Here is a 27274-nt window from a genome sequence, read left to right as displayed (position 1 = left end):
TAAAAAAAACAAAGCTGGAAAAAGCAACTCTTTACTACAGAGTGAATCTGTTTCTCAAAAGAGAAGTGACTGTCAAAAATGACACCAAAATTACGGACTTGAGGTTTGCAAAAGTCAGCGAAAGAGACGAGAAGTTCAAAACTAATTTAAGCTTTGGCAGGGGGACCAGCCTTCAGCACTTCTATTTGATTTTGATTGAGATCAAGAAAATAGTCAGCCCTCCAGGATCTTAGTTCAAACAGACAATTGTGCAACTGATTAATTACAAACAGGAATATAAAGCTGTGTATCATCGGCACAACAGTGAAAAGAAATATGACATTTTATAAAGTGCATCCGGAAAGTATTCACAGTGCATCACTTTTTCCACAGTTTGTTATGTTACAGCCTTATTCCAAAATGGATTAAATTCATTTTTTTCCTCAGAATTCTACACACAACACCCCATAATGACAACGTGAAAAAAGTTTACTTGAGGTTTTTGCAAATTTATTAAAAATAAAAAAACTGAGAAATCCCATGTCCATAAGTATTCACAGCCTTTGCTCAATACTTTGTCGATGCACCTTTGGCAGCAATTCCAGCCTCAAGTCTTTTTGAATATGATGCCACAAGCTTGGCACACCTATCCTTGGCCAGTTTGGCCCATTCCTCTTTGCAGCTCCTCTCAAGCTCCATCAGGTGGGATGAGAAACGTCTGTGCACAGCCATTTTAAGATCTCTCCAGAGATGTTCAATCAGATTCAAGTCTGGGCTCTGGCTGGGCCACTCAAGGACATTCACAGAGTTGTCCTGAAGCCACTCCTTTGATATCTTGTCTGTGTGCTTAGGGTCGTTGTCCTGCTGAAAGATGAACCGTCGCTCACCCCAGTCTGAGGTCAAGAGCGCTCTGGAGCAGGTTTTCATCCAGGATATCTCTGTACATTGCTGCAGCCATCTTTCCCTTTATCCTGACTAGTCTCTCAGTCCCTGCCACTGAAGAACATCCCCACAGCATGATGCTGCCACCACCATGCTTCATTGTAGGGATGGTATTGGCCTGGTGATGAGAGGTGCCAGGTTTCCTCCAAACGTGACGCCTGGCATTCACACCAAAGAGTTCAATCTTTGTCTCATCAGACCAGAGAATTTTCTTTCTCATGGTGTGTGAGTCCTTCAGGTGCCTTTTGGCAAACTCCAGGTGGGATACCATGTGCCTTTTACTGAGTGGTGGCTTCCGTCTGGCCACTCTACCATACAGGCCTGATTGGTGGATTGCTGCAGAGATGCTTGTCCTTCTGGAAGGTTCTCCTCTCTCCACAGAGGACCTCTGGAGCTCTGACAGAGTGACCATCGGGTTCCTGGTCACCTCCCTGACTAAGGGCCTTTCCCCCGATCGCTCAGTTTAGATGGCCGGCCAGCTCTAGGAAGAGTCCTGGTGGTTTCGAAATTCTTTCACTTACGGATGATGGAGGCCACTGTGCTCATTGGGACCTTCAAAGCAGCAGAAATTTTTCTGTAACCTTCCCCAGATTTGTGCCTCGAGACAATCCTGTCTCGGAGGTCTACAGACAATTCCTTTGACTTCATGCTTGGTTTGTGCTCTGACATGAACTGTCAACTGTGGGACCTTCTATAGACAGGTGTGTGCCTTTCCAAATCAGGTCCAGTCAACTGAATTTACCACAGGTGGACTCCAATGAAGCTGCAGAAACATCTTAAGGATGATCAGGGGAAACAGGATGGACCTGAGCTCAATTTTGAGCTTCATGGCAAAGGCTGTGAATACTTATGTACATGTGCTCAATTATTTTATTTTTAATAAATTTGAAAAACCTCAAGTAAACTTTTTTCACGTTGTCATTATGGGGTGTTGTGTGTAGAATTCTGAGGAAAAAAATGAATTTAATCCATTTTGGAATAAGGCTGTAACATAAGAAAATGTGGAAAAAGTGATGAAGCGCTGGGAATACTTTCCGGATGCACTGCACATCTACACACACACATGCTAAATATATGACTAGACACCCCTTCTTAAAGACAGTATTTGCGGAATATAAAGCATGACATTTTGTTTTTCCCTTTTGGCCACACAAGAGTCAGACGGCCCATTAGACACATGAATAACTTTGATTCGGCAGAGCACTCTCTCACATGGCACTGCCCAGGGTTCACACAGGGGCCAAGGTGAGACCTGAAATCCTGCCAAACAAACATGATTCCTTGGTGCCGAAAAGCAGGGCTGTGGAGTCGGAGACAATTTTGGGTACCTGGAGTCGGGAAAAATGTACCAACTCTGAGTCCTAATACATTTAAATTGTAATGAAAAAAAAATACAGCAAGTTCAAAATGTCTCATTTTACAAACAATAGTCCTAATTAAGTACTTCTCTGATGTAAGAATAAAGCCCAGTGTGCCTAGTTGTGTTACTACCAGTGTGTAGCTTGCCAATAGGAATTCGCCAGGCTAATACAATAGAGCACTTTAAAACACTGCTGAAAACTCATTACTTTAACATGGCTTTCTCTTAGCTTCATCTTAGTTAAATCCTGATGCTCTGTATATTCAATTAATTAACATTATTATTAATGGTGGCTCCAAAATCGTACTAACCCCTACTTTCTCTTCTTTTTCCAGTTTTCTGTGGTGTCGATCTTCACCACTACCACCTGATCAAAGCACCGTGATGTCCCTATATTGATGGATTAAAGGCCAGAAGTACACATGATCGTCATCATCAAATTCTTCCATGTGAACCCTGAACACCTTGAGGACTGATTGAGGTCATTGATGTTCAGCAGAATGCCCAGAGGGGGCTGGGTGGTCTTGTGGCCTCAGATCTCCTACAGAATTAATTTTTTTACTCCAGACGTCTAAGTTTTTTTTTTGTTTGTTTTTTCTGTCCTCCCTGGCCATCGGACCTTATTTTTATTCTATGTTAATTATTGTTCCCTAATTTTAATTATTTAGTTTGTCTATTTTCTCTTTCTTCATCATGTAAAGCACTTTGAGATACATTGTATGAAAATGTGTGACAGAAATAAATGTTGTTGTTGAAGTGTTGCAGTGTTGTTACTACTAGTGGAGTGTTGCAGTGGTAGTTATCCTTCTGGAGCACACAGGCTCTCTGGAGGTCATTCAGTGGGACCACTGGGGTTCTTGGTCATCTCTCTCTTACCAAGACTCTTCCCCACCCGTTGCTCAGTTCGGCCAGGCAGCCAGCGCTAGGAAGAGTTCAGCTTGTTACTGACATATTTCTGTGCTCTCAGAATCTTTAATTGTCTTGAAGGTCTGCAGGCAATTCCACTGTCCCACGTTCCTGAGACCTTCATCCTTCTTTATTTTCAGATGTTGTATGATGGACACCAGTTGTTTTGGCTCATTTTGTATCTCATTACTGTTTGGTTGCTATTTAAGGAAACAGAAACAAGGGGTCTGAGTCTTCAAGAGCAAGTCAAGTAAAATTAGTTCAAACGAAGTTAATTAGCACCAAAAACAGGTCACTCATTAAGAAAAGGGTTAGAATGAAAACCTGCAGCCACGGTGGTCATCCAGGACCGGACTTGGCAACCCCTGTCGTAGAGGATGTGTCTGTGGAGACAGAAGTCGGGCATTCTGAGGCACAGGTCATTTCTGCCTTGGTGAGGATACTGGAGTGGCTGGTACAGAGGAACACTACTGATGGAATGTCTTGATAAGCCTTCTGTTTTGCAACAAGCAATTGCTATCATAAAAGTGAAAACAGTTGTTCCTCTTGTGATAGACGGCCAGGAGAAGCAGGGGACCGGGAGAGGAACATTTCCTTTCCCAAGACTCAAGAGGGCAGCCATCCTGGATTGTGTGGGAGCCACGGAATTGGAAGGCTCAACCCTGTGGGGATTCATGGCCACCGCCAGGGGGTGCCTGAAGGACTAAGGAGGCCTTGGGCCACAGCACTTCTGCCACACCAGGAAGTGCTGCCGAACCAGGAAGCAGGTACACCCGGAGTGCTTCCGGGTGCCCATTCAGCACTTCCGCCATACCAGAAAGTGCTGAAGGGAGCACATCCAGGTGCATTATAAAAGGGGCCGCCTCACTCCATTCCGTCGGGCGGAAGAGGACGGAGCTTGCGAGGAGTGGAGGCGGCAATAGAGTGAGGAGAAAAGGACTGTGAGCTGTTTTGTGCTAATTTGTGTACTGTGTTTGTGTAGTGTTGTGTGAAATAAACGTGTATGCTTTTGGACATCTGGCTGTCTCCGTGTCTTGTCTGTGTCCGGGCATCTTTCACACTCTCTAAACTTGGAAGACTCCACAGCAGAACCTTCCACAATTTCACATACATTTCTGCTCTTTTCCTAAGTGTACCAATTCATGACAACTGATGGCAAGCTGTTCAGACCAGCACAAGCATCCATTTCTAAAAGTAAAGGCAACAGCACTGCAAGAAAACACTCATTGCTTTACAAAAAAGGTGAACCTGATTGCATACTGCACACATCAATGCTTCACATGTAACAGATCTTTGGCCCAGTGGGTTGAAATCTAAGACACCTCAGGCTTTTAGAATACGCTCTCCAGTTAAAACAACTGCTAAAAATTTCAACATAAACTGAAGGTAAGGCAACAAAAAAATGAATGACCTTTTGCTTCATTGATAAGTCTGATCTGTGTTATCCAAGCATGCAGATTTGGTAATGTCCGTCAGTTACTCCTTATAAAACAGTACGGGGTCAGTCGATGGAGGATACTTTTCAAGAAGTCACTCCAAAGATTTCTCACCGGATGTAAGTCAAGATCTGATTTTGTATCTTAATGTATCACTAAGATTATTTTCTTTTCTCTAGTCTGTTTCACAACTTTATGCGAAGGTTTATCATGTCAGGAAAGATAATATTGCAATATTCCAATTTCAGATATTTCACAGATGCCTTCCTCATGATGCATTTTATTCTATAAATGGTTTATCTTCTCTGTGATCAACTGGCCACTGAAAGGAAAGACCTCCATAACAAAAGACTGTCTACATCAGGATCTGACCAGGATAAAAAGCCTCTCTACTGATTCAATCACTCCAATATAATATTTGGATGTTCTACAAAGAGTCAGAAAATACATAGAACATAAGAAAATTGACAAACGAGAGGAGACCATTCAATCCATCAAGCCCGTTTGCTTAGCTAACAGCTAAGCTGTCCCAACGTCTCATCCAGTTTCTTCTTAAAGGTCATCAAAGTTTCTACTATAACTCCATGTCTCGGTAGTTTGTTCCAGACTCCCACAACTCTCTGTGTAAAGTTCTTCCTGGCTTCATTCTTAAATGCATTTCCCCTTAAAATGGAATTTGACTATCAGCATCCATCTTACCACCACTCCAATTAAGTTAACAACAGTGGAGATCTGGTTTTAAAACAAACATAAATTTTCGACCTTCGAGTCCACCTTAAAACTATATACGAGGGATGTTCAAAAAGTTTCCGCACTTTTTAAAAAATATTTATTAAGAATTTCAAAAACAAATCACATCGCTTATCTACACAGTCCCCTTCCTTTGTGATGCAATTGTCCCAGTGTCGTACCAACGTTTTAATGCCATCCCCAAAAATGTTTTTGGTTGAGCGTGTAGCCACTGATGCACTGCTGCTTTCACATCATCGTGGCTGTAGCTGGATGTCTGGCATCTGTCACACTAGTACGGCCATTTTCGAACATTTCAATCCACTCATAGATGACTCTATGAGAGAGAACTTTATCCCCATACTGAGCACACAGGTGTAGATAAATTTGTACTCCCGGGACATCTTCTGCCCACAAAAAGTGTACGACAGAATGCTGTTCCTCTTTGGTGCAATTTATAAGTTTCATAGCCATCTTCACCACAGGGAGACAACTCTTATACTAAACTGCAAGGGCAGCTGGCTTGCCAGACAGAACTAGTCACATGACACTCTCAGACACGACCAATCACGACTCCTCCCCTCCCGCATTCCAACAAAAATATAAAAGTGCGGAAACTTTTTGAAAACCTCTCATATATCCTTGTTTATTTCAGCCAACTTGCATCTGCACTTATGACTGTTTTTCTTAAACCATTCTATGAAAAAGTTTGGGAACCCTTCTTAATTCTTTAGATTTTTGTTTCTCATTGGCTGAGCTTTCAAAGTAGCAACTTCCTTTTAATATCTGACATGCCTTATGGAAACAGTAGGATTTCAGCAGTGACATTAAGTTTATTGGATTAAAAGAAAATATGTAATATGCACCAAAACAAAATTAGACAGGTGCATAAACTTGGGCACCCCAAAAGAGATATGATATCAATACTTAGTTGAGCCTCCTTTTGCCTCTCGACGCTGTCCTCCTATAGCCTTTGATGAGTGTCTGATTCTGGATGGAGGTATTGTTGTCCATTCTTTATACAAAATCTCTCCAGTTCAGTTCAATTTACTGGACAGCCTGTTTCAAATCATCCCATAGATTTTCAATGATATTCAAGTCAGGGGACTATGACGGCCATTCCAGAACATTGTACTTCTCCCTCTGCATGAATGCCTCTGTAGATTTCGAACTGTGTTTCGGCTCATTATCCAACCACTGCGTAATTTCAACTTTGTGACTGATGCTTGAACATTATCCTGAAGAATTTGTTGATATTGGGTTGAATTCATCCATCCATCGACTTTAACAAGGGCCCCAGTCCCTGAACTATTCACACAGCACGATGGAACCTCCACCAAATTTGACAGTAGGTAGCTGGTGTTTTTCTTGGAATGCGGTGTTCTTCTTCCGCCATGCAAAGCGCTTTTTGTTTTGACCAAATAACTCAATTTTTGTGTCATCAGTCCAAAGCACTTTGTTCCCAAATGAATCTGGCTTGTCTAAATGAGCATTGGCATACAACAAGCGACTCTGTTTGTGGCGTGAGTGCAGAAAGGGCTTCTTTCTCATCACCCTGCCATACAGATGTTCTTTGTGCAAATTGCGCTGAATTGTATAACGATGTACAGATACACCATCTGCAGCGAGATGTTCTTGCAGGTCTTTGGAGGTGGTCTGTGGTTGTCTGTCACCATTCTCACAATCCTGCACATATGCCGCTCCTGGATTTTTGTTGGCCTGCCAGACCTGCTGGGTTTAACAGTAACTGTGCCTGTGGCCTTCCATTTCCTGATCACATTCCCTACAGTTGAAACTGACAGTTTAAACCTCTGAGAAGGCTTTTTGTAGCCTTTCCCTTAAACCAGGAGACTCAACAATCTTTGTTTTCAGATCTTTGGAGAGTTGCTTTGAGGATCCCATGCTGTCACTCTTCAGAGGAGAGTCAAAGGGAAGGAAGCACAACTTGTAATTGACCACCTTAAATCCCTTTATATCTCATGATGGGACACACCGGTCTATGAAGTTCAAGGCTTAACGAGCTCATCAACCAATCAGCATTGAGCAGTGACAGGCATTCAAATCAGCACAATGACAAGGGGACCCACATTTGTGCACAGCCAGTTTTTCACATTTGATTTAATTTCATACAACTAAATACTGTGTCACTAAAAATCTTTGTTCGGAAAACACCGCAGTACTCAGATGTTCCTAGGAAATGAAAGACGTACCACCGTTATCTTTATTGTTGAAAGGAGAGTCAATTATTATGCAGGCTGAGAGGGGGTCCCAAACTTCTTCATATATCAGTGTTGGGAGGCATATTGTGGTTCATGCCTCCTTCTTACGGCCTGTTCTAGTGATGAACCCGTGATTAATGTGAAATGGGAACACAGCAAAGTGAACGAGGACTTAAGACAGCAATATTACTTGCTTTACATGCCAAAAAAAATCTTAAAAAAGGAAAAAGTTTCAGTGAGTTTCACAATTGTGAAATTGCATGTGAAAGGAATTTTAGTTTCGATTTCACAGGAACTGTATGCAAAACAAAGCTGGACTGTTTCACTCGTCACCAGCCTCTGCACTCAGCAATTGCTCAGACACAGCAGGTCTGGCTTACTCAACCAGCAAATCCAGCTTTAGGTTGCATATCTAAGGCAGATATCAGCTCTGATCTTAATACTTTTAGATAACATTTTAAGTCTACAGCTCTTGGGGTCCTCAACTGCTCTCGGTCTTGCCATTGACCCTTCACAGCAATGATTTTTCCTCCCTCTGCGAGTGTCATTTGCTCTTGCCTATGAACTGAACTCTGCATGTCAATTCTTGTTTTCATGTTCTTTTTTCTTTGCTTAACTGCTTAAATCCCATGTAAGATTCAGAAGACAGCAAGTCGCAACAGCTGTTATTGTGCAGATGTCCCTTCTGCCCTTTGTCACACACGTGTACATGGGGCAACAGCTAAAGGGCCAAAATAATAGTAATTCTACGCCAGGCCAGGAGGGCAGTGGAGTGTGCCGACTGTCTCTCTCAGTCTCTTGCAGACCTTTCTCGGGGAAATCCCGCTTGGTTTCGGTGCCGATGATGACACCACTTCCGGTTACGGCACCGATGACATCATTTCTCATTCTCTCTGTTAAAACTGCCATCTTATTGCAATGTGAGTCGGTTCTGTTCTGGACTCTGTTCTATGCACATCGTGCTACTTCAAAACAACATTTTGCAGCCGGGAAAACAATATACAGGTGGCTGCCCCAAACCTTTATGATGTCTATGACTCATTCTTATCACACCACGTAATGCACAATTTTCAAAGCAAGGTGAAGCATGTGAATGGAAGAAAAAACGAAAAAGTGACAATGAAGTTTGGGGGTATCAGAACTAGAATGTATAATTTATAACTGTACGACAGCCATTCCTGTTAAGGAGTATGCTGTGAGATATACAGGAGGATGAGCCTATCGTGTCTCAGGCAGACTGCAGTTTGTGAGACTCGAGGACCATGTGCAATATGTGGTCCGAGGTGTTGTGCCGGTTTACAAATAGGATAGGTCGATACTCAGGGGCTGAGCATTGTTAGAGTAGCTGGAGTGGCCCGATGCTGCTCTCGTGTAAGGTGTGTAAGGAATATCTGTGAGAGCGGGAGGAGTGAGGCTCAGCGTGGCGTCCTGCAGGGGACCCAATCCTGTGAGAATAAGGTGGCTGTGGCCTGCTGGCAGGATGTCTCCTCCATCTGCGGGATCCTGTGTGGGGTAAGCAGAGGAGACGTCAATTCTATAATGGATACACCAAGGCTTGTGAAGGTTCTGAAGGAATGCCACGTGATTTTAACCTCAATTTTATTGGAAATATTTATGTGGATATTTTAACATCCACTTGCACGTGGATTTTATGGATTATTTATTTATTGAAGAAAAATCGACTGCACTTTTTGAACAGTTTGTTTTGATTGATTTTAATGAGAGCACAGATCACTTTTGCACCCACCCCTTGCTGCGAGTGTGTGCCCTCATTTGCTGGCTCATCTCGGTACATGACTATCAATGGTTTGGAGTCCAAGAGGCTCCCCGAAGCAACCAGGGAAAAGACCACCACACTGAGCCTCTGATCTGGATGTCAGCAACAAAAAGTCCTGTCTCCTTTTCTCTTCACACTGAACATCTCAGACCATAAATGTAACACCAGGTCATGTCTCTCTAAATGGCTGTTCAATCCTGCTCTACTCCTGATCACTTTCTGGGATTGGCCCCCCTCTTTCTCTGACTCTGACACTCGGTCCTTCTCCAGTCTAACCCTTTATCGGTCACTACACACGGGTCTCTTTTACAATTCAATCTCATATCAACGTGGGGACCCCACCTTTAGCAATGCTTCCATGCAACCATTGACATGTGCCACATCTCCAGTATCAGTGCTATCACATTTCCAACACTTATCTTCATGACCAAGATTTTATTATGGATCACTGGCTTTTTTAAATAAATGCTATTATACAAAAACTAGACAAAGAGCCCGTTTCGACAACGTAAGATGAAACAGGCACGAGTTTGTGTCAGCAGTGTATGAAGAACAAATGATAAGTAACGAAGAAGTTGTTTTGTAATGATTGTAGTCCGCTTTACTCATTACTGTACAGGCTTGTACTGTTAGTTGATGAATTTTCCAGGCCTATAGTATAATATTGAATGATGAATGTTCCAGTACAATATGGAATAGTAATAAGTATAAGCACCAAAAACCTGATAAAGGTGTATTGAATGAATGCGTAATTGAATCAGAATGTGTAATTAGGCCTCGAGCTGTAGTCGAAATCGCCTTTCAGGCCTCTAGAGCTTTAATCGAAGTCGCCCTTCTCTTTGAATTTTTGCGTCCGTAAATCCGCCGCCTACCGCGATGTTGGGGTTGGATGTCAGTCTCGTAAGTTTTTCGGGCAGCTGCACAGAAGGCGACTGCGCATTCGGCTTCGGACGGACGTGAGTGAGGAGGCAGGCGAATTATGTATTAAGATGTGGTCATTTGAATGTGGAATTATACAGGGAGATTCACTCGAAAGAGGCCCTGAATATTCTGTAATAACTCTCGCTAGGACAAAGCATTCTAAACGAAACAACGTGAAAAGTGGTCCTCAGTATATGGAGCTTCGAACAAGCCGGGATGCCCCTGCGTCGGAACGACAAGGTAGGCACCGGACAGCCATTGCAACATTTAACCTTCGTTTGTAACTTCTGGGTGCATCCCGACCCGCCCGTACCCCTTCACTCAGTCAGGATGGTGGTGTATAGTATTGAGCAGCGTGTCTTCATGGTGTGAACCTATTGGGTCGCCAATTCATTTAAGCGATGTCAGAATCAACTGGATGATTGTGATTGAGACTTCCAGCAAGATGGAGCAACGTGTCACAAATTGGCAAGGAGCATGGCAGAAATTGCGTCCTTCTTTGGCAAACACGGTCATTTCAAAGGGGCCTTGGCCACCACGATCAAAGGATCTGACACCACCAGACTTCTTCCTTTGGGTTCTGCTCAAAGGAGAAATCTATTGGAACAAGCCTCGCACTGTGGAAGATTTGAAGGAAAACATCCAACGTGAAATTGCTGCTATTCCCCCGAGACACTTGCCGATACACGCTGCATCAAAATGTGTCTGGCAGAAAACAGAAACCACTTCCAGCATCGCATGCAATGTAATCGATTACACAGACGTCAAGGTATACAGCGTATTTTTTTGGTTCAGATTGCTTCATCCTAATGGGAGTTACAACAGAACATTCGGGGCCTCTTTCGAGTGAATCTCCCTGTACTAACCAGTGACTGTTTATGTATAAGTGGTCCACTCGGTCTTTGATTTCAACAAACTGCTACTCGGCCCAAAACACTGTTAAGTACCACATATTTATATGAAAAAAAGTGTTTTGAGTGGATCAATATACTGCTTAGAATTTATGTTTAGAAAACATTTCTTATATACAGTCGACCCTTGATATACGACCGGCCTGACATGCGAACAACTTGCTTTACGACCAAAATTTTTGTTTTGAATTACGACCAACATCTTGCGTTACGTGTATCCGCTTGTGCGATTGTAAACAAACAGCCAAGAGCGTTTGTAAGCATCAGTCGGAGCCCAGGTACAAGTGTTTGTGGACATAATTTCGGTCAGTGCAGTGCTTTATATGATTTATTTCGATAATTGCTAAGGAAGGAAGCAAAGGTAATGAAGGTAAAGGAAGCGATCACAATCGAAACGAAGAAGGAAATTGTCTGGAAATATGAGAGTGGTGTTCGTGTGACCGATCTCGCTAATATGTACAGCATGTCGAAATCCTGAAAAGATTTGTATAAGGAAACTCCTTCCAAACAATAACCACCTTCCATTTCATTCTCCTCCTCCTTCCTTCCTGCAAGCCAAAGATGTCAACTTAAATGGTAAGTATAGTATGAAATTGTTGTTTCTGGTAGGCTAGGCACTTTTTATAACTTTTTGGTTAGTACATTAGAAAAATTATTGGTGTTTTGGTAAATTATGCACATCATACCACCCTTTTTTATTATGAAAAGGTTAAGTAAGTGTTGCTGTGGGAGGTTCGGAACACATTAAGGGCATTTCCATTATTTCTTATGGGAAAAATAGTCTTGAGTTACAACCAACTTGAGTTACAACCAGCCCTCGCGAACGAATTGAGTTCGTAAGTCAAGGGTCCACTGTATATATCTATATTTTAATTATTTTTATAATAATAATATAATGCTGTCATTGCACATATTGATATTTATAGGGGTTAGGTATTTACTATTCATTGTCTTTTTATATTCTTATGCACATTCTTGTAGTTCAGCAACTAAGCATTTCAATACTGTACATTTAGCACTGTGTATCTTTATATATAATACGCTACTGTGGCTGTCCGTTTGTCTGTCCAGGATTTTAAATCCTCTGTAGCTCGCAAACCGTTTAAACTACTGACCTGAAGTTTTGTACACATCTACTACGTGATGTCTACTATTCACTTTCGGGGTGATGATTGACCTCCAAGGTTATTCCTCTTTTTACTTTATTGTAACAATAATAATAATAATAATAATAATAATACATTTTATTTATATAGCGCCTTTCCCATGCTCAAGGCGCTTCACAAAGTCTTAGAAAATAAAAATAGCAGGGTATATGTAACATTGGATACAAATGTTTTCCTGAATAGAACAATGAAACAGATAACAAAGCATTAAATAGAATAAAGAACAATAAACCAGAGTAAAATACTAAATTCAATACTAAAAGAAAAACCTAACAAATAACCTAATTTGTGATTTAACAGACACACAAATTATCCTGAGCATATGGACAGAGAGGTAAACTGAAAGAAAGGGCAGAATGTTAAGTTAAGTTAAAAGCCTTCCTGAACAGATGAGTTTTGAGTTGTTTTTTTAAAAGAATTCATGGAGTCAGCTGACCTGATTAATTTCGGTTGGTCATTCCAGAGTCTGGGCGCTATACAGCTGAAGGCCCTGCTGTCACCCATGGAGTGTAAATTAGTGTGGGGCACAACAAAGATTACCAGAATCAGAGGACCTTAGTGGGCAGACAGGCACATAGTGATGGAGAAGGTCACTGATGTAGTTTGGCGCAAAGTCATTTAAGGTTTTGTAGGTTATTAGAAGGATTTGATATGCAATCCTGTAAGACACAGGGAGCCAGTAAAGGCGAAGCAGGATGGGTGTGATGTGCTCACTGTTGCTGGTCTGTGTCAGGACTCTTGCAGCAGAGATTTGAGCTGTGATATAAGATTAGAAGGGGCACCTGCCAGCAGCGAGTTACAATAATCGATGCAGGATGTGATAAAAGGAGGGACAAGTTTCTCAGCGTTAGAAAAGGAGAGGAAGGAGCGAGCATGGGATATGTTATAGAGGTGAGAGTAAGAAAGTTTCTTAATGTGGTTAATGTGGGTGGAATAAGAAAGGGAGGAATCAAAAATGACACCAAGATTCCTTGCATCAGAAGAAGGTCTGATGAGATCACCGTCAAGAGTGATTGAAAAGGAGCTCATTTTCTTAAGTAGTGCTTTAGTGCCAATTTGCAAGAGTTCAGTTTTGTTGCAATTTAATTTTAAAGAGTTCTGCTCCACCCAGGTGTTAATTTCACTGAGGCAAGTTGTGAGCTGAGAAAACTCTGATGAAGTTGCACTTTTGACATTGAAATAGAGTTGAGTGTCATCTGCATAAAAATGATAAGCCAGTCCATAGCTATGAATAATATGGCAAAGGGGAAGGATATAAATACAGAAGAGAAGAGGGTCGAGGACAGAGCCCTGAGGAACTCCTTGTGTGACTGGCGCTGAGATGGATCTGCTGTTGCCAAGACAAACAAACTCTTGCCTATCAGTCAGATAGGACTTGAACCACTGGAGGGCAGTGCCAGAGATACCAGCATGTTCTCCATTCTGGACAGTAGAATGTCATGTCTGACTTGAGTGTCAAATGCTGCACTGAGGTCTAACAGAATTAATATGCTGGTTTGTCCAAAGTGTGCTGCCATAAGCAAATCATTGGTTACCCGAAGAAGAGCAGTTTCACAGCTGTGCTGCGCCCTGAAACAGACTGAAAGGGTCCCATCAAATCCATATTACTAACCGAAGGTTGTAAACCGGATATGGACGCAGGGTGCCGGGCGCATCGAGGCGCACACGCAGTACAATGAGCCCGCCACAGAGAAAACAAAAACGAGAGGATTCAGCGCATATGTGAATCAATATGTACGCAGGGCATCGAAACGCACGCGCACTGCAACGAGCCCGCCCATAGCTAACGACACAGCCACAGAAAACACAGAAACGAGAGCGTTGTAAACCGGATGTCACGAATCGCCTACCAGTGTGATACGACACAGCCACAGAAAACACAGATTAGATGTACCAGACCCAGCCGTTTGCTTAGGCTGTACAAATCCGAGCCCATAGCTAACGACACGGCCACAGAGAAAACAAAAACGAAACGATTCAGCGCATATTTGAATCACATTACAGTATTACAGTACAGAATCCCCAGACATCCAGACTTCGAAGCGCACGCGCACTGACGCCTACAACGCACTTCTGAAACACCACAGGCAGAGAGAGGAGTCACAGCTCAAAGACGAAACAACTCCCAGGCGATGGAGTCACGGCTCAGAAACGAAACATCTCAACTAACGGAAATACAAATCCGAGCCCATAGCTAACGACACAGCCACGGAGAAAACAAAAACGAAACGATTCAGCGCATATTTGAATCACATTACAGTATTACAGTAATACATTATTAACAGTCCAGCCACAGAAACCACAGAAACGACACCAGATGAAAGAAAACAATAGATGAACGCTCCGTTTTAGACGTAGGTGCGATTATAATTCCTAACAGTAAACGACTTATAGCTAACAGAGTCACGGCTCCAAACAGAAACAGCTCAACTAACAGAAATACAAAACCGACACCGTATGGATAAAATGAATGAACGTGGGTGCCCACACAAAGACACCGCTTTAGTACAAATATGTTTATTTAATTAAATGACAACTATACCATGGTTATGACCTGTAAACTAAACCTGAGGTAAAGCGTGCACGCCAGGTTGTACAGCCGCCCGAACGCGACCGCCCACACCACCGCATATACCACGTTCGCTTAGTAATGTGACCCTCCATCCCCGGATCCGCCGACATGGCCACTTCAGCACGCGAATCCGCCGCCATCAGCAAATGACTTCTCGCTGACGACACAGCCATAGAAACACAAAAACGTAACTGCATGGCTAAAAACAATAAACGAAGGCACTTACAACCGAGTCACAGCTCCAACAGATATGTTTATTTAATTAAATGAACTTTCCCAGGACGCACCCACCCTCCATGATATTTCATCCCTCCAAGTATCGGAGGGAACAGAAAGTGATTGCCATTCTTGGATTTGCGATTCTTTCGAGAATCGCGGGCTTGCTGGTTATTAGAGGTTATGTAGTTGGTGAGTTGGGAAGCTACAACACATAGAATCAACTCTCGGCAGAGGACGGCAGTGTGGCGTATGCATACGAGTCTCTTTCTCATTCCCTCCCACCTTCAATGTCACTTCCTCTACCTCTTCATATCTTAAATCATTCTTGAGGTAGATTGAAGACTTAAGTGCCAGCTGAAGTGAAAAATTAAGGAAAATGTACTAAGTCATTGCAACACAAACACTGAATCAGTTTTAACGTGAAAAGATGCCGATAGAAGAAGAAAGAAGCGGGCCGCTAGGGTGGAGAAAAGAAGATCTGCTCAGGAAACAGCAAGCGCATCAACCTCTGAGCAAACGAATGGAAAACGTACAGAGAACTATAAGTCAAATGTATTCACTGCATATTATCGTGCAGTGTGTAGTTATTGATAATTGTATATTACAAATAAAACTGATCTGATTTGAAAAAATGAGATAAGTAAATTAAACCGGACAACTGATTCATTTTTAATTTATTTCTGCTACTGATGAGCCTAAAACAAGGTAAAATAGTATTTTGTATATTCTGTGAAATGTTCCTCTTTGTTCATAAAATGTGAATGCATTTCAATCACTGGGGCAAAAATAACAACTAAAAATATAAATTCTTCCTCTGTTCCAGGGTGAAGGACAAGTCAGTAGTGAATATTGTAGGTTTATTTATTTTTAGAGAGGAAACTCGAGTATGAAGTCATTAGCAGGGGCCACCACAGATGGCTCAAATGCCAAGTTTCACTTGCTATAGAAATTACCAAATGTGACATCGCACTTTCCCAGTTTGTATTTCCGGTCACAAGTTCAGTAGAAATTCAAGACTGATGTTGATTTGCTGCCAAATTTGCACATTTAGGAAATAAAGATCTGACCTAATTTTATTCACAGAAAAAAATTGCAAAGAAAATTCATTAAAAGGGACTTGCATCGCCCCCAAATGCAAACTGATTAGAAAATGCAATTTCTGGCTAATCTGATATATTATTCATTTATTTATTTTATAAACCCCAGATAAATGGGGTAACAGTTATTTCTGAATTCACCCATTGGGAGCTCCTACTTGACACAGGGCTCACAGCGGATGTCTACCACCATTGCTAGCAGTGCAGAGGATCAGATATTTGACTACAAAGCCTAACACTGTTGCCATTATTTAACTTAATGGACATTTTGCACATTTACTTTTATATACACTATATATACACCAGAGTAAGCAAAAATAGGTTTACAGTTGTTCATATGGAAAAAGAAAGGCTAAAATAGCTTTATTAACTTCATTAACTCAATAAAATGTCACAGTTGCCCAGTGCACTTGGGTACAATCTCAAAAGTGCTCAAATTGACGCCCTTCATTATTTACACGTTCTTGTAGTCAACTTGCTACACTCCAGCACACTTTGGCACAGAGTTCTTTACCATCATGAATTTCTTGACATGCTTCTCTTATGTAGTGAATCATATCATCCACAGTATGTGGTTTTCATGAAAACACTATCTATGACAACACCCCGAAAGAAGAGGTCCATTTTTATGAGTCTAGTGATCATGTTGGCCATTCCACTGGCCCTCATTGAAGATGACGATACGAATAAATACAATAATTAATAAATAAATAATAATACAAGAATATAAACTGTGTTTCACATCCCCACAACTGTAAACCTACTTTTGCCCACCCCTATATAATGCAACACTCTGAAATTCAATTATTCCAATTCAGGATCACAAGTGGGCTCGAGCCTCTCCTAACAGCAGCAGGCGTAAAATAGGAACCACCTGTGGAAAAGTGCCAGTCAATCATCGAGCCCACTTCTGCATCCACCCACACACCCTCACTACAACAACTAAACGTGAAAATGCTATATGTAAATATAAAAATATCTTTCAATTATAATAAAATAATCCTGGGACGAGACGAGACTTTCTCAGAGAGATACTTTCACATCCCGCAAGACGAGACTTTGTGCCAAGAGATTTAACCATGTCTGGGGCCGGAAATAAAAGACAAAGAGTAGATGACAAAGTAGAACGTCATAAAGAATTCAAAACGTTGGCACAATACACATGCAGAACAGGTTAGAGATAATGGAAGTACAAAAATTCGAAGGTCTCAAAAAAAGGATAGGAAAGATCGCATTAGCGCAAACGGAAATTAGTACTCGATGAAATAACGGAACAGCGAAAAGAGATTGAATATATGGACATAGGTGATATGACAGAAGTATGTAGATATTGTTTGGATTTTAAGTTTAAGTCGGAGATTTGTAGATTGTCTAATTCGTGTTGCCATTAGGGAAAAGTAGTGTTTCTTCCCAATGAAGAGGCATTTCCACAAGAATTAAAAGATTTGTTGTTTGGTGAAAGTGAAATCCACATACGCGAGCGGCAGAGATGCAAAGTGATCGGGGGGCGCTGTCTGTCTGTCTGCTTTTCACGAGAGAACTAATTAATGGATTAGATCGGATTTTTTTTCTAGAATTTGTGTGAACATTCCAGTTGATTTTGCGACTTCTCTCATCGCACTAAGTCTAAGTATCATAGTTTGCTTGCGGTTCCGATTTTTTTGGGTGAATCACTCATGCGCCAGTCTCCGGGCATATCTTACATAGCTAACTAACAAGAGAACAACTTAACGGATTTAGATCGGGCTTTTTTTGTTTTTTTTTTTAAGAATTTGCTTCAACAATTCCTGTTGATTTTGCGACTTCTGTCATCGTGCAAAACATCATAGTTCACTTGCAGGAGCAATATATTCACACTAATCTGAGACAGAGGCTGCTGGCCAAGGTTCCTGGTTCCTCCCTGTGTGGATAGCGCTTTGAGTACTGAGAAAAGTGCTATATAAATGTAATGAATTAAATATTATTATTATAAGGGGAGGGCGAAGCGTAACATCAGGAGTGAAGAGCCGGGTGGGGCCCTCCTCATTGTCCCGTCCCAATATTATGCGGGCAGAGCCGCAAGGGGACAGCTAGTTTCATACTAAAATTGCATGAAAGTATGATCCCTCTAGTCCAGATTTAAAGGCCACTCAAGAAGAAGAACATTAAATGTAGAATCATTTCCAGGTGTGACTAATACAAGGAACACCGGTCATGGTATATATTATTAATGAAACATATATATTTCTCTTCTGGTCCGTCCTGCTTCCACTTCAAAACTGGTCCCACCCACACGCAGCCGACACGGCATTTCTCAATTCCTATTCGTCGTCTTCCATGTCATGCACTATACTGGCCTGCTGAACGTAATCCATCCAACAAGTACTCGAGGTGCTGCTGCAACTGTAAAGTAGCTTTACCACCTTTGCGGGAGCCACCTGTGTCTTTACAACAGCTTCTTACACAGCAAACATCAGAAGCTGAAAATTATCGTGACCACATTCGACAATACAACCCTTCTCTAGCGTTTGCTTCCATGAGTGCACAGATAACTCAACCTCCTGGACACGGACCATACTGTTTTAAAATACACGGGCAAATTTATCACCAAATCTCTCCACTATACGGTAACACTTCTACCTCTCCAGGATATGAACAGTTGTGTATGTTTTTGACACAGCATAAGCTACTAAAGTATGCTTACAAAATAAAGCAAATTCTGCATGCAGCGAAAATGTACTTCTCCAGCTAGATTCCATGCTCAGAACCATCAACCCCTTTGCTAAATCATACAAACACATGCATGAAATTGCTCAGTCCAATCCAACAGCATCTGTATGAATGGTTTTCAAGGAAACCCCTAGGCAGGATTTACGACGATACAATGCCCCGACATGTCACACCGATGTTGCAGCGATTTTCGTCGGAGAAGATGGCAAACCGCCTGCCGAAAGGGAATTTGCTTCTATCCCATAGGCAACTCCTGTAAACAGATTTCCACGCTCAATATGAACTGCGATCCTATGGTTTACCCACTTTCATTCCCTTACGGATACATTGGCTGGCACAAAGATTTACAACATGTTTCCGATAAAAGAACCGCTAAGCGAGTAAGGCTTACTCAATGCCAATTTTACGCGTACATTTTAGCAATAAGGAATACATTTAGTATTTTGCACTCCAGTAGCAAACTATTCCAACAGTACGTCGTAGATGCATATGTTAAAGCAGAGGGCGCGCGTCTCAACTATCTCAGATTACATTAACAAGATCTGCGCGTCGAACTATCAGATGCACTGCAAGCAAACGCTGAAAATAACAACGTTCGTGTAGGCAAAATGATCATATTACCGTCCACATTTCCAGGAAGTCCAAGATACATGCAACAAAACTATCAGGATGCCATGGCCATAGTAAGAAAATTCGGAAAGCCTGATTTATTTATCACTTTCACACGTAATCCTGCATGGCCGGAAATTCTATATGCACACTACGTCTTTCAAGCAGTATTTATTTCTTCTTGATTTCTGAATTCCTTTCTCACCGTTTTCCGTTCCTATTCTTACACCGCCATATGCTACGGCGGGCGTTGGCTAGTGTAAGAATATTTTGATGAGAACAGGCCACTCAGGCCAACAACTGAAACTAAAGACTTCATGATATTGTCATCAATGACTGTTTCAGATATAAGGATTTGCCAAAGTGGCCAAAAAAAATTATTGAGGTTTACCTTAATTACCATTTTGATACTTCTTACTGGTCAAAACAAAAGCAACAGAATTAGTCAAATTGGCATGTGTCACATTACACAACTCTAAAATTCAGACAGCACATAATACTTAATGAGTGCAGTGGCTGGACCCCATTGTCTTGAGGATGGTCAGATGATGCAGAGATAGGCATTAAAGGAGATTAACACAACTCTCTCTCAGTTTCAGTATTACAGAAAGTATTACAAAGCCAATACATTTTGTCAGACTGAATAACAATCGGAGTATGAAGTAAAAACAGCAGATAAAAACAGCGAACAACAGGTTAGTAGCTGCCACTTCCTGCCGTCATCTCTGTGCTCTTTTGTAATAAGAAGAAAATACAAAAGTCATAAAACCTGCGGAAGACCACATTTGTTTGGTCTTGGACAACGGGACTACAGTACATGCTTTGTACTTTGGGCTAAGCACACACTCACTCACTGGCTGTCAACTCTCGCACACACAGAATCCACCCCCCCTCAACATGCGAGAAAATCAAATCTGTTTTGGCTGGTTGCAGAGAACTCTGATTGGGTCTACGGTGACATCACGTTGCATGACTGGCGGTTTTGGGCGCACGCCACCATTGTCCACAGCTCGCTAAGATTATGTGTGACAGGACTTAAGTGGCTTATTGAGTTCAACCTTTGGACAGCCACAGGGCCTCATATTTCAATAACAACTGCTGTACGAAAAGAAATTAATGACTCTATTACAACTCCATTATAGATACTCGGTATGCTTTAAAAAAGACAGTTTTCTTTTTTGTTTTTCTTCTTCATTATTATTACAGAGTTTTAATAGCACATCTTAACAGTCTTGTTTTTATCTTTATAACCATTTTCTTAAGATAGTCTTTATATACAGGTGCTGGTCATAAAATTATAATATCATGACAAAGTTGATTTATTTCAGTAATTCCATTCAAAAAGTGAAACTTGTATATTAGATTCATTCATTACACACAGACTGATGTATTTCAAATGTTTATTTCTTTTAATGTTGATGATTATAACTGACAACTAATGAAAGTCCCAAATTCAGTATCTCGGAAAATTAGAATATCAATTAAGACCAATGCAAAAAAAGGATTTTTAGAAATGTTGGCCAACTGAAAGGTATGAACATGAAAAGTATGAGCATGTACAGCACTCAATATTTAGTTGGGGCTCCTTTGGCCTGGATTACTGCAGCAATGCGGCGTGGCATGGAGTCGATCAGTCTGTGGCACTGCTCAGGTGTTATGAGAGCCCATGTTGCTCTGATAGTGGCCTTCAGCTCTTCTGAATTGTTGGGTCTGGCGTATTGCATCTTCCTCTTCACAATACCCCATAGATTTTCTATGGGGTTAAGGTCAGGCGAGTTTGCTGGCCAATCAAGAACAGGGATACCATGGTCCTTAAACTAGGTACTGGTATCTCTGGCACTGTGTGCAGGTGCCAGGTCCTGTTGGAAAATGAAATCTGCATCTCCATAAAGTTCATCAGCAGCAGGAAGCATGAAGTGCTCTAAAACTTCCTGGTAGACGGCTGCGTTGACCTTGGACCTCAGAAAACACAATGGACCAACACCAGCAGATGACATGGCACCCCAAACCATCACTGACTGTGGAAACTTTACACTGGACCTCACGCAATGTGGATTCTGTGCCTCTCCTCTCTTCCTCCAGACTCTGGGACCTTGATTTCCAAAGGAAATGCAAAATTTACTTTCATCAGAGAACATAACTTTGGACCACTCAGCAGCAGTCCAAAGGCGAGACGCTTCTGACGCTGTCTCTTGTTCAAGAGTGGCTTGACACAGGGAATGCGACAGCTGAAACCCATGTCTTGCATACGTCTGTGTGTGGTGGTTCTTGAAGCACTGACTCCAGCTGCAGTCCACTCTTTGTGAATCTCCCCCACATTTTTGAATGGGTTTTGTTTCCCAATCCTCTCCAGGGTGCGGTTATCCCTATTGCTTGTACACTTTTTTCTACCACATCTTGTCCTTCCCTTCGCCTCTCTATTAATGTGCTTGGACACAGAGCTCTGTGAACAGCCAGCCTCTTTAGCAATGACCTTTTGTGTCTTGTCCTCCTTGTGCTGGGTGTCAATGGTCGTCTTTTGGACAACTGTCAAGTCAGCAGTCTTCCCTATGATTGTGTAGCCTACAGAACTCGACTGAGAGACCATTTAAAGGCTTTTGAGTTAATTAGCTGATTAGAGTGTGGCACCAGGTGTCTTCAATATTGAACCTTTTCACAATATTCTAATTTTCCGAGATACTGAATATGGGACTTTCATTAGTTGTCAGTTATAATCATCAACATTAAAAGCAATAAACATCTGAAATACATCAGTCTGTGTGTAATGAATGAATCTAATATACAAGTTTCACTTTTTGAATGGAATTACTGAAATAAATCAACTTTGTCATGATATTCTAATTTTATGACCAGCACCTGTATAATACGCTACCATGGCTGTTCGTTTGTCTGTCTGTCCAGGATTTTAAATCACCTGTAGCTTGCAAACCATTTGAACTATTGACCTGAACTTTGGCACACATATACTACGTGAGGTCTACTATCTGTGTTCAGGGTGATGATTGACCTCCAAGGTTATTCCTCTTTTTATTTTAGTTTTACTTAATTGTAGAATCAACTCTCGGCAGCGGCCAGCAGGGCAGCTGTGCGACGTGACGCATGACGGGCACCGTTCTCATCCCTACCACCTTCGGTGTCACTTCCTCTACCTCTTCATATCTTAAATCATTCTTGAAGCAGATTGAAGACTTAAGTGCCAGCTAAAGTGAAAAATTAAAGAAAACGTACCAAGTAATTGCAACACAAACTCTGACTTAATCAGTTTTAACGCGAAAAGATGCCGACGGAAGAAGAGGGCCGCTAGATGGAGAAAAATAGACCTGCTCAGGAAACAGCAAGCGCATCAACTTCTGAGCAAACGAATGATAAACGTACAGAGAAAGAGTCTGAAAACTATATGAATGATCAGGTCAAGTGGATTCATTGCACATTGTCATGTTGTGCGCTGTTACTGGTGTGTTATAATATTTGTAATTCTTTAAGCTGCACTCAATGAATGAAATGTGCTATTAACAATTAACAGAATTATAATCAGACAGGACCACAGTTAAAATGGAAGACAGCCAATAATCAAATGATTAATGATAACTCTAGGCTTTCTAACTATCTACCACACTGTGCCCCAACACATGATGAATGCCAGTTTTACCTACGAGCTGGGAGCTGCCCCAGATGAAAGGCAGGAACTGAAAGTCATCGAGGCCCCACACTCCCTGGCTTCCGGCCGGCTCCATTCGGTAAGTCTTTTGTAACTTGCGCATCACCTGGAGATACCTGTCAAGAAAATCAATGCATGTCTTCAGCTGGGGACACTTCTATAACATAGGTTGAGTGTCTAGAATATTCTAACCAGAAGGTTGCTGGCTTATGTCTCACTATCGTGGATATGGAGGCAGCACTAGATCTAAAACTAGGCCTTTAAAAGGTCACATGGAAAATAAGAAGGACTTACGTATTTTTTTTTCAGCTGCTTCCAAACTTAAAAAATACCCAACATGTAAATTACAAGAGAACTCGTATTGCCTTTTCTGTGCTGCTTTACAGATTGTTATTTTATTATTATACACCAGCAAAACCAAAGAGCTTACAACTGAACATCAGCAAAACCAAACAGCTGGTGGTGGATTTTAGGATGCCTAGGTCCCTCATGGACCCCGTGATCATCAGAGGTGACTGTGAGCAGAGGGTGCAGACCTATAAATACCTGGGAGTGCAGCTGGATGATAAATTGGACTGGACTGCCAATACTGATGCTCTGTGCAAGAGAGGACAGGGCCGACTATACTTCCTTAGAAGGCTGGCGTCCTTCGACATCTGTAATAAGATGCTGCAGATGTTCTATCAGACGGTTGTAGCGAGCGCCCTCTTCTATGCGATGGTGTGCTGGGGAGGCAGCAAAAAGAAGAGGGACGCCTCACGCCTGGACAAAATGGTGAGGAAGGCAGGCTCTATTGTTGGCATGGAGCTGGACAGTCTGACATCTGTGGCAGAGCGACGGACGCTGAGCAGACTCCTGTCAATCATGGAGAATCCACTGCATCCACTGAACAGGATCATCTCCAGACAGAGGAGCAGCTTCAGCGGCAGACTGCTGTCACCGTCCTGCTCCACTGACAGACTGAGGAGATCGCTCCTCCACAACACTATGCGACTCTTCAGTTCCACCCGGGGGGGTAAACATTAACATTACACAAAGTTATTGTCTGTCTGTATACCTGCATTGTTATCACTCTTTAATTTAATATTGTTCTTTATCAGTATGCTGCTGCTGGAGTATGGGAATTTCCCCTTGGGATTAATAAAGTATCTATCTATCTATCTATCTATCTATCTATTTAAATTCAGTGTCTGAAATAAGGCAGGGCATGCGAGACATAAAACACAAATTCGGTAAAATCCAGAGTGCACTAAGCACTGGAAACATGATGCTGTAGAAATGTAACTGATATTAATGCTTTCTGGAGACAAATAAAAAACTTCTCTTACTTATAATTATTTTCCAGGAAATATTAACTACAGGTGCATCTCAATAAATTAGAATATCATTGAAAAGTTCATTCATTTCAATACTATAATTCAAAAAGTGAACCTCCTATATTATGTAGATTCATTACACACAGAGTGATATATTTCAAGCATTATTTCTTTTCCTTTTGCTGATTATGGCTTACAGGTAATGAAAACTCAAAATCCAGTATCTCAAAAAATTAGAATATTACATAATTCTTAACTGGTTCACTGAAATAAATGAACTTTTCATGGTATTCTAATTTATTGAGATGCACCTGTATAGCTGATAACTGGTGACATTTTCATCAAGCTACCAACATTGCTTTATTTCACAGCGAAAGTCACCAAGAATGTGAGGTGCCTGCTGAACCAGAATCCTCAAAGATCTGAGGACGACTCACCATGAAGGCACCTGGTTATCAGAGCACACTGAAAGCTTACCTGTCGAACACTTTGAAAACAATGCTGAGCTGGTCATCCACTCTTAGCACCCCAATTTTGCAGAGGCAACATAAGAAAGCTGCAAAGGCAGCTTCATGACCTGGAATATATAAACACACAAAGAGTTCAAATGTAACTGATTCGCCACCAGTGCCATGCTCTTCACAGTAAAAGTAGACATGGTCCTACATGTCAGAAATGCATTATATATTTCACAAGACAGGAGGAGGTTGGGAGCATGCGATGGTTACAGCACAAGGCAAACCACCCGGATTAAGTTCCGAGTGCAGCCGTGCAACGGACGACACCTCAGCACCTCAGGGTTTTTTTTTTTGTTTTTTTTTTTAATACAGTGGCTGGAGTGCCAATCCTGCCACCAATCCCCAGGTTTTCCCTGCAAGTTGGAGGACTTGCTAGAAGTGCTGGATGCTGATTAACTTCATATCCAGGACGGAGCAATTGCAGGTTAAGGGCCTTGCTCAGGGGCCCAACAGAGAGAAGGGTCTCTTCTGGTGTTTAATGGAGTTTGAACCAGCAACCTTCCGACTGCCAGCACAGACCCCTAACCTCAAAGCCACAGGCAGAGGGGTGGCTTTGACATGACAGTGCATTACAAAATGCAAAGCTAATAAAATTAACATTTTGAGTGAAAGAATACAACAACTTCGCTTCCCGGGTCCTCCCTGCGTGGAGTCTGCATGTTCTCCCCGTGTCTGTGTGGGTTTCCTCCAGGTGCTCCGGTTTTCTCCCACAGTCCAAAGACATGCAGGTTAGGTGGATTGGCGATTCTAAATTGGCCCTAGTGTGTGCTTGGTGTGTGTGTGTGTGTGTGTCCTGCGGTGGGCTGGCACCCTGCCCGGGATTGGTTCCTGCCTTGTGCCCTGTGTTGGTTGGGATTGGCTCCAGCAGACCCCCGTGACCCTGTGTTCGGATTCAGCGGGTTGGAAAATGGATGGAATACAACAACCAAACAGAAGGTGCACAAACTGCACATTCTTTTAGGCCCCAGCAAGCACAGAAGCACAGTGGGTGGAAGTGTAGAGCAGTGACAGTCTGCTAAATGATTTACGAATTTGGACCATAAGAGAATGTATCATCATATAATAAAACACTAATGCCATTGTGTGTGTGTGTGTGTCTTGAGTCTTTCTGAGCAATCTGACTGGACAGTTTGGCTTTGATGGCTCAGTGGTAGGGATGCTCCGGAATTATTATTACCGTATATACTCACGTATAAGTCGGGTCTTAAAACCCGAAAAATTGATTATAAAAATCAGACATATATATACAAAGTTATTGTCTGTTATTACCTGCATTATTATCAATCTTTAATTTAATATTGTTTTTTGTATCAGTATGCTGCTGCTGGAGAATGTGAATTTCCCCTTGGGATTAATAAAGTATCTATCTATCTATCTATCTATACGCCACTTTAAAAATGCAACACTGGAATTTTTTTTTTTTAACATCTTCTTGCATCCTCCAATCTCGCACCAGTTTCTCAAACGCATCGAATTTTGTTGCAGCAGTGCAGTTACCAAATTTTTTCACCACTTCAACAACTTTTAATTTAAAACCAGCTTCATATTTTCTTCTGATCAAACACTCCATCATAGATAAGGGATGCTCTTACGGTAAAGGTATATGAGGGTGTGAGATACAAAAAAACAGAAAACAGTGTAAACGTCGCTTCAGAATTGTTCAGGTATTACTGCGTGGTCACAAAGGCACAATAGAGGGCACACACTGATACAGCGCATTGCCGCAGACACATAGAGCAAAAAAGGCCGTGTACTCTCTCAGGTGAGCGTCAGCATATCATAATCTTTTGGACCAATAGCGCGAGTTTTCCTCATTCGACTTATATGTCTGACATTATAAAACACCGGAAATTATATGGTAAAATCAAGTCCTGACTTACAGTGCATCCGGAAAGTATTCCCAGCGCATCACTTTTTCCATATTTTGTTATGTTACAGCCTTATTCCAAAATGGATTAAATTCATTTTTTTCCTCAGAATTCTACACACAACACCCCATAATGACAACGTGAAAAACGTTTACTTGAGATTTTTACAAATTTATTAAAAATAACAAAATTGAGAAAGCACATGTACATAAGTATTCACAGCCTTTGCCTTGAAGCTCCAAATTGAGCTCAGGCATCCTGTTTCCCCTGATCATCCTTGAGATGTTTCTGCAGCTTCATTGGAGTCCACCTGTGGTAAATTCAGTTGACTGGACATGATTTGGAAAGGCACACACCTGTCT

At 41.7% G+C, this 27274-nt stretch overlaps 2 protein-coding genes across 3 annotated transcripts in view; both read right to left on the bottom strand.

Annotated features, from left to right (window-relative positions):
• The window catches only part of adamts13 (ADAM metallopeptidase with thrombospondin type 1 motif, 13), a 570965-nt gene that overhangs the window by 341201 nt on the left and 202490 nt on the right, over nt 1-27274 (bottom strand). The window lies entirely within an intron of this gene.
• Nucleotides 1-27274, bottom strand: part of ptpa (protein phosphatase 2 phosphatase activator) — a 257007-nt gene that overhangs the window by 179615 nt on the left and 50118 nt on the right. For both annotated transcript variants that reach the window (XM_051932320.1, XM_028808651.2), the window contains exons 6-7: nt 25004-25103; nt 23202-23326 (exon numbers count right to left, since the gene is read on the bottom strand). In XM_051932320.1, the coding sequence (XP_051788280.1) occupies nt 23202-23326; nt 25004-25103 (225 nt within the window). The remainder of the gene's footprint in view (nt 1-23201; nt 23327-25003; nt 25104-27274) is intronic.

Source organism: Erpetoichthys calabaricus, chromosome 9, assembly GCF_900747795.2.
Source record: "Erpetoichthys calabaricus chromosome 9, fErpCal1.3, whole genome shotgun sequence".
Classification (NCBI taxonomy): domain Eukaryota; kingdom Metazoa; phylum Chordata; class Cladistia; order Polypteriformes; family Polypteridae; genus Erpetoichthys; species Erpetoichthys calabaricus.
The sequence above is the reverse complement of the archived record's forward strand: the minus strand, read 5'-3'. Positions and strand labels throughout refer to the sequence as shown.